The sequence below is a fragment of the Myxocyprinus asiaticus genome, chromosome 23, assembly GCF_019703515.2.
Source record: "Myxocyprinus asiaticus isolate MX2 ecotype Aquarium Trade chromosome 23, UBuf_Myxa_2, whole genome shotgun sequence".
NCBI classification, from domain to species: Eukaryota; Metazoa; Chordata; class Actinopteri; order Cypriniformes; family Catostomidae; genus Myxocyprinus; species Myxocyprinus asiaticus.
The window spans coordinates 27,196,886-27,215,263 of NC_059366.1; the positions used below are offsets into that span (position 1 = coordinate 27,196,886).

At 39.3% G+C, this 18,378-nt stretch overlaps 1 protein-coding gene across 1 annotated transcript; it reads right to left on the reverse strand.

The window, feature by feature from the left end:
- Positions 1 to 667: 667 nt before the first annotated feature.
- On the reverse strand, positions 668 to 17,172 carry vrk2 (VRK serine/threonine kinase 2). The gene is made up of 13 exons (XM_051652307.1): positions 16,530 to 17,172; positions 15,962 to 16,017; positions 15,808 to 15,877; positions 15,173 to 15,260; positions 14,693 to 14,801; positions 13,842 to 13,934; positions 13,411 to 13,543; positions 7,264 to 7,384; positions 6,879 to 6,937; positions 5,604 to 5,764; positions 3,322 to 3,462; positions 1,562 to 1,720; positions 668 to 1,344 (listed from the first exon to the last, which is right to left on the reverse strand). The coding sequence occupies exons 1-13, from the start codon at positions 16,654 to 16,656 to the stop codon at positions 946 to 948; spliced, it is 1,716 nt and encodes a 571-aa protein (XP_051508267.1). The 5' UTR covers positions 16,657 to 17,172; the 3' UTR covers positions 668 to 945.
- Between the last annotated feature and the right edge of the window lie 1,206 nt (positions 17,173 to 18,378).

Here is an 18,378-nt window from a genome sequence, read left to right on the forward strand (position 1 = left end):
ACCCAAAAATGAAAAATCTGTCATAATTTGCTCACCCTCATGCCATTCCTTTCTTTCTTAGGCGGAACACAAACAAAGGTTTTTTTTTTTTTTTTTTAAGAAAATCTGAGCTCTTTTGTTCCTCACAAGTGAATGGTGACCAGAACTCAGGACGTCCAAAAAGGACATAAAGGCAGCATAAAAGAAATCCACATGACTCCAGTGGTTAAATCCATGTCTTCAGAAGCAAAATGATAGGTGAGGGTGACAAACCGATCAATATTTAAGTCTATTTTTACTCTAAATCTCCATCTTTGACCAGCCCCAACCAGTATGTGGCTGAATGTGAAAGTGAAAGTCAGTTCCACACCAGAATGTGGAAGTGAAAGTGTAGCTTTTTACAGGAAAACATTACTTAAAAGATGGATCTATGGATTTATGTTTGTAATGACATTATGGTTTGTAAATTATGACAGAATGTTCATTTTTGTGCAAACTAATCCTTTATTATTTGAATCACATTTACATTCTTTACGATCTATTTGTCACTGCAGTGGCTGAAAGGTCTGCCCACCAGTCGACAGAGTTTTAATACTGTATTTGGATAATGTCCTTATTGCAGCAAGTTAATATTCTACTGTACTCCATGACTGATTCCAGTACAGCTCACAACAACACTGCATTCAAATAATCTACTAAGAAAATCACTTTATTTATGTGCATATTAAAATACTATAAAATACATATTTTAATACAGCAAAGCTCAGTGCAAAAAATTGCCTAAAAATAATTCTCAATTTCTTTCAGCCAATCACTGTGGAAATGGTCACATGAAACCCATAACTACTGTTTATTTATTCAGAGTAATGCTCAAGTGGCATTACAGCTCCAGTGTTATGATTATTGAACTGGACTTGCTCTTCAACATTTGTAAATACTGAAAACAATTTGGAGTCATCGGGACAGTTAAACTCGGAGGACAAAACCAACTGCAATAAAAATAATGATAACAAAGAGGATCAAGATTAGTGTGTTTTTGGTTGACCTTATACTCCATTTTGCCTGATTGTGGAATTCTGATTCCCTGAAGTCACCCGCCTCTCTATGATTGTACCGAGTCCATTCATGTTCCCGTCCACCAAGAGAACTTCCGCAGTGGTCTCCACCATAATCCGATTCCTCCCAACGGCTGTGACTATGTTTCCTACTGTAGTTCCTCCAGTAGTCGTCTTCACTGCAGGGTACTGTATGGTTGTCATTTAAAGTTGTGGTATATGTTTGTCGGTGCTCACAGTGATGTTTTTTCTGTCCTCCCCTCATGGTCATCCAGGTCTCATCCTCATGAAAGTCTGCATTCATCCTTTCCTATTTAGTTGGAGCAATTTTTGTTCTCACAATATCACAAATGTAAATGAGAGGGCAGGATTATTAATAGTGCTCTTGTATAAAAAAAATTAATAAACATTGCAAACCATCTTTTATGTAATTCTTGATGATTAAAAAACATTGATCAGTTGTGTTGCCTAGGAAAAGTAAATTATTGACTTTGGGCATTTTATTTGTGTTCTGCTGCTGGCATTACTTTTTTGAGTGCCCGTCTCTGCTGTGCCCCTGGTCTTTTTCTGGGATGAACTTGTGGGGGCAGGGCCTCCTCCTCATCACTGCAGTTCTCATCCCTCTCTTGGAGCATGGCCTGTTGCCTGGAACTTCCTTTTGCCGCTAAATTAGCTTTGTATGGTTTCTGTTAGGATGACACCCAAGCATAATTTTCAAAGGTGAGAGTATTGATACCCTGCAATTTTCAACTGGTTGGTCATGATCCAAAAATGAGTTGAAAGTCTGGTAGAAACTAGATGAATTAGGCAGATGCCAAAATGGACAGGTTGTGTGACATGCCCTCAAACATTTTGGTACTGGGTTGGGTCACAACTTATGTCCAATGTACACTACATTGCCAAAAGTATTCGCTCATCTGCCTTTAGACGCATATGAACTTAAGTGACATCCCATTCTTAATCCATAGGGTTTAATATGACATCGGCCCACCCTTTGCAGCTATAACAGCTTCAACTCTTCTGGAAAGGCTTTCCACAAGGTTTAGGAGTGTGTTTATGGGAATTTTTGACCATTCTTCCAGAAGTGCATTTGTGAGGTCAGACACTGATGTTGGACGAGAAGGCCTGACTCGCAGTCTTCGCTCTAATTCATCCCAAAGGTGCTCTATCGGGTTGAGGTCAGGACTCTGTGCAGGCCAGTCAAGTTCTTCCACACCAAACTCGCTCATCCATGTCTTTATGGACCTTGCTTTGTGCACTGGTGCGCAGTCATGTTGGAACAGGAAGGGGCCATCCCCAAACTGTTCCCACAAAGTTGGGAGCATGGAATTGTCCAAAATCTCTTGGTATGCTGAAGCATTCAGAGTTCCTTTCACTGGAACTAAGGGGCTAAGCCCAGCTCCTGAAAACAACCCCACACCATAATCCCCCCTCCACCAAACTTCACAGTTGGCACAATGCAGTCAGACAAGTACCGTTCTCCTGGCAACCGCCAAACCCAGACTCGTCCATCAAATTGCCAGATGGAGAAGCGTGATTCGTCACTCCAGAGAACGCGTCTCCACTGCTCTAGAGTCCAGTGGCGGCGTGCTTTACACCACTGCATCCGACACTTTGCATTGCACTTGGTGATGTATGGCTTGGATGCAGCTGCTCGGCCATGGAAACCCATTCCATGAAGCTCTCTACGCACTGTTCTTGAGCTAATCTGAAGGCCACATGAACTTAGGAGGTCTGTAGCGATTGACTCTGCAGAAAGTTGGCGACCTCTGCGCACTATGCGCCTCAGCATCCGCTGACCTCGCTCTGTCATTTTACGTGGCCTACCACTTCGTGGCTGAGTTGCTGTCATTCCCAATCGCTTCCACTTTGTTATAATACCACTGACAGTTGACTGTGGAATATTTAGTAGCGAGGAAATTTCACGACTGGACTTGTTGCACAGGTGGCATCCTATCACAGTACCACGCTGGAATTCACTGAGCTCCTGAGAGCGGCCCATTCTTTCACAAATGTTTGTAGAAGCAGTCTGCATGCCTAGGTGCTTCATTTTATACACCTGTGGCCATGGAAGTGATTGGAACACCTGAATTCAATTATTTGGATGGGTGAGCGAATACTTTTGGCAATATAGTGTATCTGGGTACTGAAGCAAAACCAGTTGATAACCATTGTATTAAACCACCATGTGATAGCATCTGTTTTGTATAAGAAAAAAAAAAAAAAAAAAAAATAGTAGAACAACCAGAACTGCTACTCGGATACTGTATGTTTTTTAGAATTATACCCGTTTGTGTGTCTCTTGTTTCGTCCTGCTCCAGATGTTTGGAGTTGACCCAAACAACTCTTCCTCATCGTCTTCCTCCACTGTCACCACAGGCTTTGATCTCGATGTTTTTTTGTCAGTAGACTTGTGTTGGCTTGCGGCCTGTGGGAGGAATTGAGTGAAGAATTGCATGTTAAATTACATGTGAGGAATTTACTTGCTTTTGTCTCTGAACTCTCTTTCTCTCTTGTGAATGCACAATGCTCTCTCCCTGACCTGGATCCTGAGAGGAGAGGACCTGATTAATGACATCAACTGCCCTCCCTAAGGTGGCAACTGTCCAAACTACATTTGGCCACAGATCACTACAGAGGTCAGCTGTAGGCAAAATAAACTCCAGGAGTGTTGGAGTGACATGAGAAGCTGCTCGACTAACGTGATTTCAGGAGAGCTTAGACACGAGGGGAACATTGATGGTGTTGTTTTAGCTTTTATCCAAAGGAACTGCAGCTAGATTGTCTAGGAGATGAACAGAACCACAGAGGAAAATTACAACTACAAAAGAAAGGGGGGATTCAAATCTTAATGCCCTTGGTGTTGACGCTGACTTTTTCCATCAGTGCAAAATGTATGGTCAAGGTCAGTAAAAAAATACATTAAGTTCTATGCATTCCTTTATAAGGATCCTCCACACATTCTTCAATAAACATTGAAAACCTCTGATGCTGTAAAGTCTAGGGTGTACTTTGTCCACATTTAGGGTCGTCTCACACACGGTCGAGCACTCAACCTTTCAAAGCATACTCTTTTGACCGTGATCAAATTGGTTCAATGCATTTTTACAATGACTACATTGTGATACTCATGTAGTAGTCAACGGCAGGCGCATGTGTCGACAATGCACACAGACGATTACTGTCCATGTGACAAGAAAATTGGGGCCGCATGCGGACAGTATGCACAGGCAGTGCTGATGATGAAATTTGCGTCACGCATACTGTGTGTGTTCCATACAGCAATGCGGACAATTGAAGTATACTATGGCCTTAGTGTTCAACTTCACCCAAACTACCGGAGGATCAAAACAAACATCAATGTGCTCACTGAAGAAACAATCTAATGTGGGACCGTAGAAGATTGAATTTTAGGTTCTTCTGAACTTCTTACTTGCAGCATAACCAATTTAGCCCTAGCTACACCAACACTTTTCCCTGTGTGTCTTAAGGAAGACTTCATGACCTAATGCATTTCAGGGCTGCTCATTCTTTGTCAAACCCTGGCCAACATTTGTATATTTAAAGCTAGAAAAAGAAAATGGACCTGAATTATTCAAATCAGCATTTGTATGATTCATGCTTCATTTTCAAAACACTTGAAAATGTGAGGGTCAATCTATAAATGCAGAACTAAGACATGTTCTTCAAGGGAGTATTAGTTATTGAGCAGAGTGGCTTCAATATTTGTACACAATGAGAATGATACCCTTTCTCAAAACAGAGGCATCTCTATTTAGCCACAGATCAAACTGCAGGACAGCTCCTCATAACAATGAGGCAGTTCTAACTGGAGATCTTTTGGCCTCAGCAAAATGTGTGTATTCAACAGCCTCAAATTGGGTTGCTTGGGCTTTCATAAAGTTCAGCAGTTCAAGTTAGCAGTGATCAGCTGTGAAGTGATTCCAGTGGAATTGAGGCCTCTCCACTCCAGCCCTCTTGAGAACCAGTAAGCCTTTTGGCAAGGTTAAACTATGACAACACGGTCAAGATATACCAGCTCATTCCGCTTATATAGAGGAAAAGCGCAGTACTCGCCTCTTGAATCGTCTGCTGCTCTGTGTGAGCGGGATAGTGTAGAAGAATCCAGTAGTTGGTTTAAAGCTGTACGAACATACAGTATTAGCCACTGAAATACAAGCATGCATATGATTGCAATAAATAAAAGGATCTTTAATTAAATAGCTCTTTTGTGCAGTTTTGACACTGCATTGAGCTGTGGCCCAGGCTGAAGTCCTTTAGTAACTCTGAGTCTGTCACCACTGTGTAAATCTCACTCTTTTCTAGTCTGCACCACTTCAATCCAACTCCAACGTAGCCCATAGGCCAGCCTAATGGTTTAAAGCAGGAGTGGGAGTCAGTGTAGCTGGGAAAGGGTCAGAGGAGGGTTCCCAAACCAGAGCATCTCCTTCTTTCTCCCAGACAGATAAATCTGCCGCAGCCCACAGGCTGCTCTGAACACTCCAGCCCTTGTTCATATGGTCTCCATTAAAACTACTGGGCTGCTGTGCCAAAGCATCTCACACTCACCCTTTGTGTGGCTGGCCTGGCTGTCTCCAATGCTTGAGGCCTGGAGAGGTCCAGTGGGCCCTGCAGGCTGGCCTTTGACAGAACCTTCCTTAGGGCCTGGTAGTTTGGCTTTTCATTGTAGCCCAGGCCTTTCACACTAAGCAGAAACCTGGCAATCTCTCCTGATGAAGAATCAAAAAGAGAGGTATCTGTCGATAAAAAGAATCAAAACAGCATCGCAAACCATCAACATTATCAGATGTTAAGCAGGACCTTTTTCGTAAAAAACATCCTAAATTGCTAAGGTGCCATTCTCATTTAATGCATTTTTGTGCGTCCAGCTGTGCTGTTTTTCTTTTTTCTATATAAACATGTGCAAGCCGGACATCTTTGATCGTTGTGGAACATCTTGTTGCTTTTCCAGTTGTTTTTTTTTATATTGCCTTGTCAAGTAAAAAAAACCAAAAAAAACTAAAATGGAAACTTTTAAAAATGGTAACGGCAGAACCTACGTTATGTTATATTAGTTGTGCTGCTTTTTTATTGCAAGAATGCGTTTGGTCTGAATAACCCCTAAAATTTCCTCTTTTTTTTTTTTTTTTTTTTGGTGGAAACTGGAAAAGTGAGGTTTTGATTCTGGTAAAAATGGACTGTGATTGCTGATTTGCATAATTCACAGATAAACCCCAACTGAGCTGGACAGCACGGTTTAATGTGGATGCATGCTGCAGTTGACCTAGATGCTTACCAAACAGACAGAAATATCCAACCAACTACAACCTGCATCTGCAGACTACATTTTCATTCCAAGGGAACAAAAAACGCATTTTCCTAACAAATGGACGGTAGCAGGAGCACAATGTAGAAAGACCTCTTTGTTCATAGAAGAACACAAATGTGTGTCTAATATGGACACCTTGCATTCTTCACTGTAATAAATATGCTGGGTGCAGTACTACGCCAGTGTGCATTCTCTTTGTGGCAGCCCAACTGAATGTATACCACATTCACCGCATTGATGCATGTTAGAGGTCTTATCTTTCTGGTCCAGCTGCAGCCAGCCTCTCAAGGTTGGGGGAATAAGGCCTCAGCATAATCATAGATCACAAAGTCCCCTTTCAGGAGACAAACATGTCCTCTCTCCCTGTGGAGGGGGGAAAGATACTGCAGGGACGACTAGAGTCCATTGATGAAGGAGAGTCAAGGAGACTGTGGGGATGGTGAGGCAGCTAAATCCTTGTCCCATACCTTGTTGATCAATGTAAATGGCCTCTACACACACACTCACATACTTACCTGTACTGGAGCTGGAGGAGGATATCTTCATGACAGAGTCTGGCAGGTTAGACATTAGCCTGTGTTCAATAGATAAGAGAAAGGTTAACAATGATTACAGAAGCATCAGACTGTATTGCATTTTGTTAACAGAGGTCCTGTTGAAAAAAACATACATACACAACAAAATGTATGTAAAAATACAACAACTGCTTTTCGCTTTAAAGAACTTTCCATTCCCTTTCCTGAAGACTGCAGACTCTTAAATTTCCAGTCAAGAAAGACAATCTTTGCCTTTTGCAGAGTTTAACCAGCTTTCGCAAAGCAGTTGAGTGAATAATTCAGGCTGAATAAGCACAGAAAGCCTCTGATCAGCAACCACTATCCATGGCTGGGGGGGGCATACTTGGCCTTGGCCTCCTGGACCTCAGCTGGGTTCCTGAGAGAAGAGAGCCAGGGCAGAGTTCCACACTGCCAATGGAGCAAGCAGTAGCCCAGCACCTCCATGTCCCCTCGTCTTGAAGGGGCTACATGTGAAAAAAAAGAAAAGATAAGAAAAAGGGGAAGGGATATGAATGTTTGTATAGAAGTGAGTTAAAACCATTTGACTAAATGGCCCAGCCATTGGCAGCTGAAATACACCCTTAGAAAAAAGGTATTGAAGGGGTGTAATGATGGAGAGGAGTATTTTGTTTTCTCAGCTGGTGCCCTGGAATGCCTTATAGGCTAACAGGGCTTTTCTAAGAGGGGCTGAGAGTTGAAAGAGTAGGTCAGTTTCCTCCCACCAACGCTCTCTCAGTCTATTTCTAACTCCTCGCATCTGTCTCACATGCCCTCCTCCTTCGGCTGGTCTAGCGACTCGTCCTAGGAACCTGATCCTCACGGCCTCTTACATAATCCAGACAGCCTGTGGCCCGGCCCGACACTTTCTCCGATAGAGAGCCAAGCAGTAAAATAAATGTCTGGGCCCAAATTGTTCCCACATGTTCCTGGGTTCCATGGGGTCTCTTCTACCCTTAAGAGAAGAGTCTGGAAGTGTGTGCATGTGCTCCTTAGACCTCCTTCATATACACTTCAGCGATAGCAAATAACACAACTGCCATCTAGTGTAAACTCAAAACTTTAAAGCTAAAAAAAAAAAAAAAAAAAGAACCTAAATGTATCATAAAATTAGTCCATGTGGCTCATGCTTCATATTCCAAGTCTTCCATTGGCACGAAATATGTTTTGGTGAGAAAGACACTAAAATTTAGGAAAAAAAAAAATAAATAAATAAAATAAAAATAAAAAAAAATCAGTAAAAAACTTTGGTTGTTTTTAGCACTAAAGTGAAGGGAGGGGGGGGAAATCTGGTTGTTTCTCACTAGGTTGTGTATGCATTTCAGATGACTTGGAAAAAGATGCACAAGCATCACTTTTATGATAATCTTGGGTCCTTTTTAAATTATGACAGAATTGTTTTTTTATTTATTTTTTTTTTATTTATTTTTTTCTCTCATATTTCTTTCACAGCCTCTGAAATAGGTAAGGAAGAAGAAAAATGATGCCTATTTAATCTCCCCAAAGCCACACTATTTTATTTGTCTGGCAGTGCTAAACAACTCACAGAATCAATGCAATTATTCTTGCAGGAGAAGAAGAGGTGAATAAGTAGGGGTTAGGGTTACTCTTCCAATAAGTCCAAGAGATTATTAGCAAGTCTTCCCAAGAGAGCTGGTTTTACACTTTCAAAAGCTCTATGGGAGACTATACCAGTCCAGTTTTGACAACACCACTCTAAGCTGCTAACATTACTGTAGACGCATCTGCTTATGAACAGCCCATTGAGTGTGAAGTAGCCTAATTTCAACACCCTGATTAGTCTTATGCCAACCAGAAAAATAGCTGCAACATTTAGATATGAAATATTCATTTTTGGTACTGATCTTGGATCCCGGCTATTAAATGTGAAATGGCCAATACGTAAAAATTTTCATGTAATATTCGCCTTATTTTTTGCCAATGTGTGAACGGCTTGTAATGCAACTTTACAAACGAGCCCTTCCCGGACTGCCTAGGTTGCCTATTAAAGCCTGTAGACTGATTTTCATGTGAAGGGAGCGGGTCGCTTTTGCCGGGAAAATCCAAAGGATGTGACGTTTTGCGCGCTCCCGAGAACCTTGCCTCAGTGCTTCTCTTCCGCTATTCAACAGCGACAACAAACTGCAACACTAGGTAATGTTATCTTAGAGATGGAATCCAGCAAACGGTCGGCTCCAAACACAACACCAACTCCTACACAAACTCAGAGTAAGCAAAAAAAAAACATGTACTGATCCACGTCTGGCTAAGCGGGAACGTGATCGTGGTCGAGAGAAAACTAGAGTGAACATCGGCAGGACATTTGATTCCTGGAGGGAACTCAGTTTGGTTTTGGGGATCAGAACCGACCCTGAATTGGTGTTGTTCTTATTTGACAGGTAAGCTTACATAACTGCAAAGCATGTGAAATATAGTGCCATAAGGATTGATCTGTGTAATTTTAGCTAACTTGATCTTGCTTGCTAACGCTGACGAATTGCAAGCTACCTTGCTTCGTAACTTTCAAATAATTTCAACGATCTTCTCTTTATAATAAAAGTAAAGTATGCTGATTCACAGTAACTGACATAATGTTAATCTGTAATTATTCAGCAAGGTAAACTACAATAACAAATTAAATGAATGCTAGACAATGTTCAAGATAATGCAAAAAGCTCCATTCATTAGTGTAACAACTTGGTTATACAGAAAATATATACATTCTATTATTATAAAACAATAGCACATCGATATATCAAAATGACAGTTGTGATGGAATCACATCAATACTGAATTGTCAACATATTTATAATGTACAGTATATTTTATAAACAGCTACTGTCATCATCCACCAAATTTAGCTAACAGCTATTGATAAAGCTGGCTAGATAGCTAACGCCGACATAGAATATCATATAAATGCAGTCAATGTATCATGCAAAGAAAAGTGATTACTTCAAACTACAGTCTCGCATAGTCAGACCTATATCCACAATTTGTTTTAGCCCTGTTCCAGCACTGGAGAGTCAAATATAATATAAAGTCTCAAAGTTTGTAGTAAAACAATCATAACTGTGTAATTTTAATTATGCTACCTCATCTGTCAGCATGATGCCGGTGAATTACATTCAGTCTCTTTGTTTTGGTTGATGCTCGCTCGCATCCCTATGGAGTGTGTGCGCGCGATCACGAGCAACAAGCTGCAGTTCACTTAACGGCCACAGGTGTCATTAATAACAAGGGTTTCTGAATCTTACATACTGCACCTTTAAACTGAAATATATATTGGGTCAGACTGACCAATTATGGGTTGACTTTAAACTAAGGACATTAAATAATTTTTTTAATAATAAATTAATTATTTCTAGCTAAATTTAAATCTGAATTGGATGTTTTTTGTTTGTCTCGCTCATATACAGGAGTTAACCTCCCGTTAAACATGTCCCTTCATGAAAAGCTGCAACTTCACCAATATGGGTAAATTAAGTCACATCATTTGTTCGTGCCTAGAGAGTGTATTAACTCAATACTGTAACTGCAGTCCATCTCCTGAGAAATTACATATTGACTGCATTCATCAAAAGGGAAAATCTCTACCTAAATCCATGACCATCACTGATCCTGCCATGCCCATTAGAGTCGGTCTCTCTGCCCGCTAGTCAGCAACACAGTCAGACCCATTTGGCCACCTAAATAGGTTCTTTATTTTTCTTCTGCCCTTGACCAAACAAATTTAGCAAATGAAAATTTACTTGAAAAGAAGAAGAAATTACCTTGGAGAAACACCTCGTAAGTACCATGTAAAAAGGCCCTCTTCCCTCATTATGGGCACTATGACTAAAGACCAAAGTGCACAAGATAAGACACACTTTGTAAATATTTCACACACCTCGTTAATAGGGAGAGGAAGGGGTGGGCTGCCTGGCCCAGTCCTGACACCATTTCACTTATAAAAAGAGTGATACACAAGCACAATGTTTTCCAGGCCTCATGCAACACCTTCCATCAGACAGAAGCTGTTGTTCATAATTACGGCCTATTGTTATTCTGATTATCCAAAGCGCTGTGTCAAACTCTTGAACTTCTCTTCCTGAATTTCTGGCTGGCTCACTTCAACCCTACAGGTGATAATTAGGCCTTTAGCACGGGGTTCAGCAGGACACAAAGTGCCTGTCTCTGCACTCCTCACCATGGTAACAAATCGACATCTACACAGGATGCCAGGGGCCAGAAGAAAAGGAACACTCTGTAATCTGCATTCATCTACAGGGCAGACGGTGCTAATGACCTACACAACAGCTATCAGCGTCCTCCATCAAGGCATCTAGTGCAGTGACGTCAACTCAGCCACTGATATTGTTGAAAGTGGCAAAAATAAGGCCTGTCAAATTTACAGCCTCACTGCATTGAGTTTAGGTTTGGGAGTGGATTAGGGCACTGAACTCCCAAATCGGTATGTCAGTGGTTAGGTGTTTTTATAAACTCTCTTGTGTTCTACCACTGGCCAAATGCAGTATGATTCTCACTGTACAACTGCCCATGAATTTATGGAGCAGTAAGACAGAATCAGGACCATATGTAGAATCCTGTGCATGTAAAGTTAACAAATTACATTAAGCAAGAACATGGTTTTGTCTGAATGCAGCCAGACCTTGGTCTGAACCTGAGCATGATGTACCTTTGGATTTATCAAACAATATGTCATATTTAGTTCACGCTTTAGTTCATGTTAAAGTGAACTAACACACTTGCATTCCCATGTACTCATCTTCTACATATAAATAAAATGGTGAGAAAATGTTGAGAACTTGTTTCAGTCAGGGTCCCCACACTTTTTGACTAATGAATTTTTAATGGCCTTTCTTTGTTTGTGAATACTGGATATGGATTAAAAATAATAAGATTTAAGCCCTATTCGGACGGGATTAAAAAAAAGTATGTAAAGTATGTAAAGTATGTCTGTAAAGTAATTATTACTGTGGATGACTGTGTTTACCTTTGATTCGCATGGGATAAGCGATATCTGTATCGCTGAGATGGATGTTTCTACTGCATTTACACAATGCTGTCATGCGTAACTGACCCCAGAAAATGTATTTAGCTTTGCTGATTAATTATGCAGGGAATATTAAACACTGAACTTGATCAAAAGCAGAAGTTAAAGGCTGACTGAATGGACAGTGCAGATTCACTGGCTTTTTACCAGCATATCAATTTGCATGGGATAAGTATAACCAGGGTTTATATTTACCGGGCAATTTATAGTAGCTAAAAGACACTGCAATTTTTGCACAGTCCATAAACAGTCTGGAAAAATTACTAACATGATCAATTCACACAGGATTAAAATCAAAGAGAAACTTTGGTAATTATTACATTGCCCCACATCCCCATATAAAACTAATCCTGTCCAAAACGGGCTTTAGAATGATTTGGTAATGAATCATTCAGATCAATGCATAAACTGTTTGATTGATTCATTGAAAAGAAAAGACTCAAAAGAACGAATATCTTACAAATCAGATGGCTTGCAAGCAAGTTTTACTCTATACAAGAGCAATGATGTGCCGATTAAATATTTTTAAAATGAGTATAACTAGAAAATATTTATAATCACTATAGAAATTACCATTATCTTTCTAGGCCTGAAAAAGACAATTTAAAAAATCCCTGATATTTCTAGGTGTTCCTTAACTGTGGCATCCCTGTTCAATCTACATAAAATCTCTGATTTGTAATAAAACCTGCTACATAAAAAAAGCCCAACCCTGATAAAACTTTAAATCTTTATATATGTTTCTGCTGACTGTGCATCTTTTTTTTTTTCTCACTCTCTCTATATACACAACAAAATTAACAGCAACAGAAGCATGGCTATTAGCGAGCTTTACCACTGTGTATTCTTTATTGAAGTCCTGTAATGTCCTATAGCCAGTACAGGCAAAGATATTGGCTTTGAGCCCCAGTTCAACAAAACATCAAAGTTTTAATTAATAGTAAATGCATACAAGATGCAGGTTATGTCTTTGACTAATTAGGGAATTCTTGAATTAAGTCTGCCCAGGTAAGCATGGACAGAACAATCAATATCCAATAAAATGGACTGTATGCAATTTACGAGTTAATGTGTTTCCAATAGTGTGACCCAGTGTTAAGGACATGATACGGAGGTGTCCAAGCAACAAATACAGGGCATCATTACAGGGAGAGTGATATGCATTGTAAATTCAACATACTTGACCTAGAAGCATATCTCTCTCTCTTTTTTATTTTTTTACTGGGGGGGGGGTGGGGGGGGTGAACCTCCTTCCTTTAAAAGAGATAGTTCACTCAAATAAGAAAATTCAAGGGTGAGTAATGGCAGAATTTTCATTTTTAGTAACTATTCATTAAACCGGGCAATGCAGAACATGTGCACATAACAGCAAATGTGTTTCTTTCTTGGTAATACCTGTGTAGCTTCAAAAATAACAAATGACCGATTTCAAATTACCTACTCCTTTGTGAGCATCAATGCTTGTATACTCAATAGTGCCATTGTGTCCTTTCTTGGGGTTCTCTTTGTACTCTTTATGCTGGCCATTAGGACAGTATCTGTATGAGAGACCGTAGTCAGCCAGGTACACCTGCAGGATAAAGTCAGGATAAATTCAAAAACATGTTTTCTAAACTGAAACCATCCTCAATGTTCTATCTGTTAGTGCAAATCTAAAGGAAACAGGTTTAGTTTTTAGGTTGTGACAACTTTTAAATATAATGAATTAATGTCTCAATTGGCTAAGTTCCATATGTTATCAATGCTGGCTGGCTGTCAGCACTCTCAGTCAAGTATGAGACACACTTGCATTGGTACTGTACACAAAAAAAGATAACCAATTGTTTAAGATGACCTTATTGATTGTGGTAATATGCATGCAGACTCACCTTGCTTGGATCTCTGTGTCCCAATAAGAGATTGGCAGCCTTAATGTCAGCATGGACATACTCGTTGTCATGAATATATTCTAGCACGTCCAGCTGTTGAGGGCAAAGTGACAGAGGGGAAGGTTAACATGAATAATTTAGTAACATCATAATGACCTACCTTAATGACACCAGACAGATAAGCTGGATGCAAGGCAGGTGTATTCTCTGGCAATTCAACTTAAGCTTATTGCAGATACACTATATTATGCAGTATTGTAAACAGGGTTCCCAAACCTTTTGACTTTCTATGACTTTCCAGTCATTCAACAAGGATTGTTTTAAAATAATATGAAAGAGTTTGCACTCACAAAGAGCAATTTTTAGCCAATTAAAAAGTGGCTGAGCATAACCAGAAACATTTAAAAATCACTACAGAAATGTGCATGATTTTCCAATGATTTTTTCTTTTCTTTTTTTATGTCCCAGTAATTTCCATGACTTTCCAAGGCCTGGAAGGTCGTCATCTTAAAATATGCTGGTATTTCCATGACTGGTATTTACTGATATTTATTCACATGGTTTTCCATGACAGCAGGGGCCTGGTCTAAATGTCTATTCAATGAAACACTGCTTTTAAAGTCCAACAGAAAAAGGCAATTTTTCTATTTTCAAGCTTATGTTTTAATCAAATCCCTCCATATATATTGATGCCACATTAAATATACTAATCTATATTACAGGACTCATAAACACACAATAAAACTAAACAGGTTTAATAATATTTATAATGCAAACTTAATGATGTACATGAAGTACAGCACTATTTTCCAGAAACCTTGTTGAACACTACGCCAACAGAGAGGTCTCACCATGAGGACACCCAATCGTAATACTGTGGCCTTCCTAAATTGTCCACCATTCTCCATAAACAGCTTCTGCAGATCTGTGCCCAGCCGGTCCATCACCATGAACCTGTACCTACACAACCACAAAACAAAATAAAAATGGAACTAAATCTACAGTTAGCAATACTGATACAATAATACTGTAATGCACATTTGCCATTTGGTTAAAGGCACAGGTTACCCAAAAAATTGTGTTGTTCCAAACCCATATGACTTTCTTCCTTCTGTGAATTACAAAAGGAGATGTTAGGCAGAATGACAGCCGCATTCACCTTCATTGCATCTTTTTTCTTCACACCGAATGTGAATGGTGACTGAGGCTGGCAGTCTCTAATATTCTGCCTAACATATTTCATGTTTCATGGATGAAAGAAAGTTTGGAACAACATGAGGGTGACGGAGGGTGATTCCTTTTATTTCAAACTGATACATTTCATATCATACCTTATTCCTTTGTATTCAGACAGTCCAGACCCCCAGTAAGTTGGGATACCCAAAAACTCCAGTCGTTTAGACTGCTTCCAACTGTTCACTGTGATAACAGAGTTAAGTCTTTCACCATTTTTTTATTTTTGCACATGCTTTATAAAACACACATATGAACGTTTATCTCTCACACACACACTTTCTCCAGTCTAGCTGAGAAGGGAATCTGTCTTGTCTGGCAGTGAACCAGACTGACAGGTGGTCAGGGGGCCTTTGGAGAAACCAGCATCATTATCAGCAATTTGGTCACTCACTCTGAATTAGAGCTCAAACAAGCTGGGATTGCACTAAAGACCACAGAGGTGCATGCTTGCTTTGGTTTATTAATTCGCCTAGCCAGGCTAATTTACATCTATAGCCACTTCATCAGTGACATGCACTCCATGTTTGAGAACTCTCAGATGAAGATGAGGGGTCTTCAGCATTTTCATTCAACACTACTCCAAAGAGTACATCTGCTTCTCCCTCTTTCAATCATTATAAAATCAGTGTTGATGTTTTTTTTTTTTTTTGGTTAATAGTTCTTGCATAACTACAGAAATAATTCCATCACAGAAGAGTGACAGAACAAGTTCAAAACAACTAATACTTACTAGAATTTGGCTTAGCTGCCCGTTGATAAAATTTCAGCTCTGAGAATAAAGGTCCATTTTCATGATATTCCTGAAAATGTGTATGGAAATTAGAAGCCTTGTAGATTCTTGAGAAAATACTTATCCTAACTATGTGTTTATGATGACCACTTACCACTTTGATCACAAAATCGGTGTTATCTTGAACAGGAACATCCACATCACAAGAGGCTGTAAAATGTGAACATATATATTTATAAACCAGAATTGACTGTCAGTTTACATCTACTTAAAAGCATATAAACTAGTTGCTATCCAAGTCTCTGTCAATTTCCTCATAGAGTAGAAAATTCCCTGCCATGTTCACCAATCCCTTGCCATGATGTCAGAAGTGAGGGCAAGTGGTAGTGCATTAGAAACTACATACTGTATGCCTGACGACCACATGATGGCAGAGTAAATAATTTCAATCACTGTGGATATGTAGCAGAGATCATGGCCTTAACCTTGATCTTATGTTTCTCCTTTGCAATACAAAGGCTCACAGTACTCTGATTTATTGTACCCTGGGTTAAAATGAAAAATATAATAATATACTAATATATATATATATATATATATATATATATATATATACACACACACACATATATATACATACATATATATATATATATATATATATAAATGTGTGTGTGTGTGTATTAGTTTCGTTAAATGTTAATGCAGCATAAAGTAATTACCCAAGTAAATCAGTCCAAAACCACCTTTCCCGATGATTTTGCCGATACGCCATTTATTTTTTTCTGAATCTGTTAAGATCCATCCGTCAGGGAGTGGTGTGGGCAGTGTGTGTTTCTTTGGAGCCATGATGTTAAAATGTTATCAATAAAGTTTTCTAAAGAATAATATTTACGGACGGACAAACGACTCGAAGCAAAACTGAAACAATGGGCTGTTTTTGGAAAGTCCTTGCCGGACCAAATTGACTTATATTTAGCTGTTGTTCCACAAACAAACTTTGTAATACATATTAACGTGCTCTTTTAAAATAATATCAGCATCATACAGACGACAAGTTACAATGCAAAATAATACTAACTACGGAAACAGCATTAGCCAGAAAGATAATTCAAATATTCTGTACAGTATTAACAGCCCAGCTTCAGTTCTCCTCACCAGTCTTTACTGCTGCTCGACGTGTAACTTCCTGAAAGTTGTTGACACTCCCGCGGAATCCCCTCCAAACAAATAACAACCAATAAAAAACTCGAATCTGCTCTCCTTCCATTATAGCAACCAATCAAATGCATACAAGGGCGGAATGAAACGGAGCACTTTATACTGCAGAGCACAGATTTTCTTATTCGCAGCTTCTTATTTGACGCTATCCGGTCTACCTTAAAAGACTCGACGCTTCCACGTTTGCCAACTTCGCATTCGCGCTCGTCTTAAAGGGGCCGTGCCGTTTTTCCGTCCGTTTCAAACGAATAAAACCTTTATTTTTATCGCATATATGATGCTGGTTTGACAGATAATGCAATTTACTATCAAAATAAATAGAAACATGAAATGCATTCTTTAATTTTGGACCATATGAAGCTGGGGTGTGATAGAAAAGGTAATAGCCTATCACACTAAAAAGGCACATTTTATTAAAGCTTTCTTTACATGTGGAACTTATAAGCATGTAAATTATGTAAAATTCGTTTAAATTATTTGATAAATCAATTGAATATTCAATACAATCTCAATTTGAACAATTATGATTTTTGCCTATAAAATTTAAAACAAAAGAATAAGAAGAATAACATTTATGGGGGCCTGGTTAGCTCAGCGATTACTGATGCTGACTACCACCCCTGGAGTCGTGAGCTGGAATCAATGGCATGCTGAGTGACTCCAGCCAGGTCTCCTGAGCCAGTGTTTCCCAACCACTGTGCCGCGAAAGATCGCCAGGTGTGCCATGGAAAATTCCACAAAATAAATAAATGCATAAAAAAAAAATCAGGGATCCAAACTCCTCACCTTTTGGATTGTGAAGAGCAGTGATTAATGTGCAAAAGTGACTGATATTTATAGGCCTTAAGTGTCTTTCACATGACTCCCGTTAGCGATGCAGAATACATTGAAATCTATGAAGTGACGCCACTTTACACCAAACTGTTTTTCACATACACATTTTTGCTTCACCGATAATGTCTTTGAGAGTACTAAGCAACAAGAAATATTTAAAAAATGTCCAAATTTGTGAAGAGACATTGAATGTCTCATAATTTATTTTAATTAAATATTACCTTATCGTTTACGAATATCAGAGACCCCAGTTATTAAACTAATTAAATTCACCAAGAAAATGATTAGACCTAAACATAAACGAGTCCTTTTATTACTTTCTGCTATCAAAGCAACTGCAAGCTTTTTCTCTCTCTTCCAAATACATCTTTTCAATGTTTATTGTGCACACCTCCAGCTTTTTTATGTGGCAAACTCGTAAAATTGCCCCTCCGCTTTCTGCAACTCTTGTCAAGTGAAGGGCAATGCGGCGCTTGACACTGGCGTTGAATGGAGCGTTGACACCTCGACTCAACT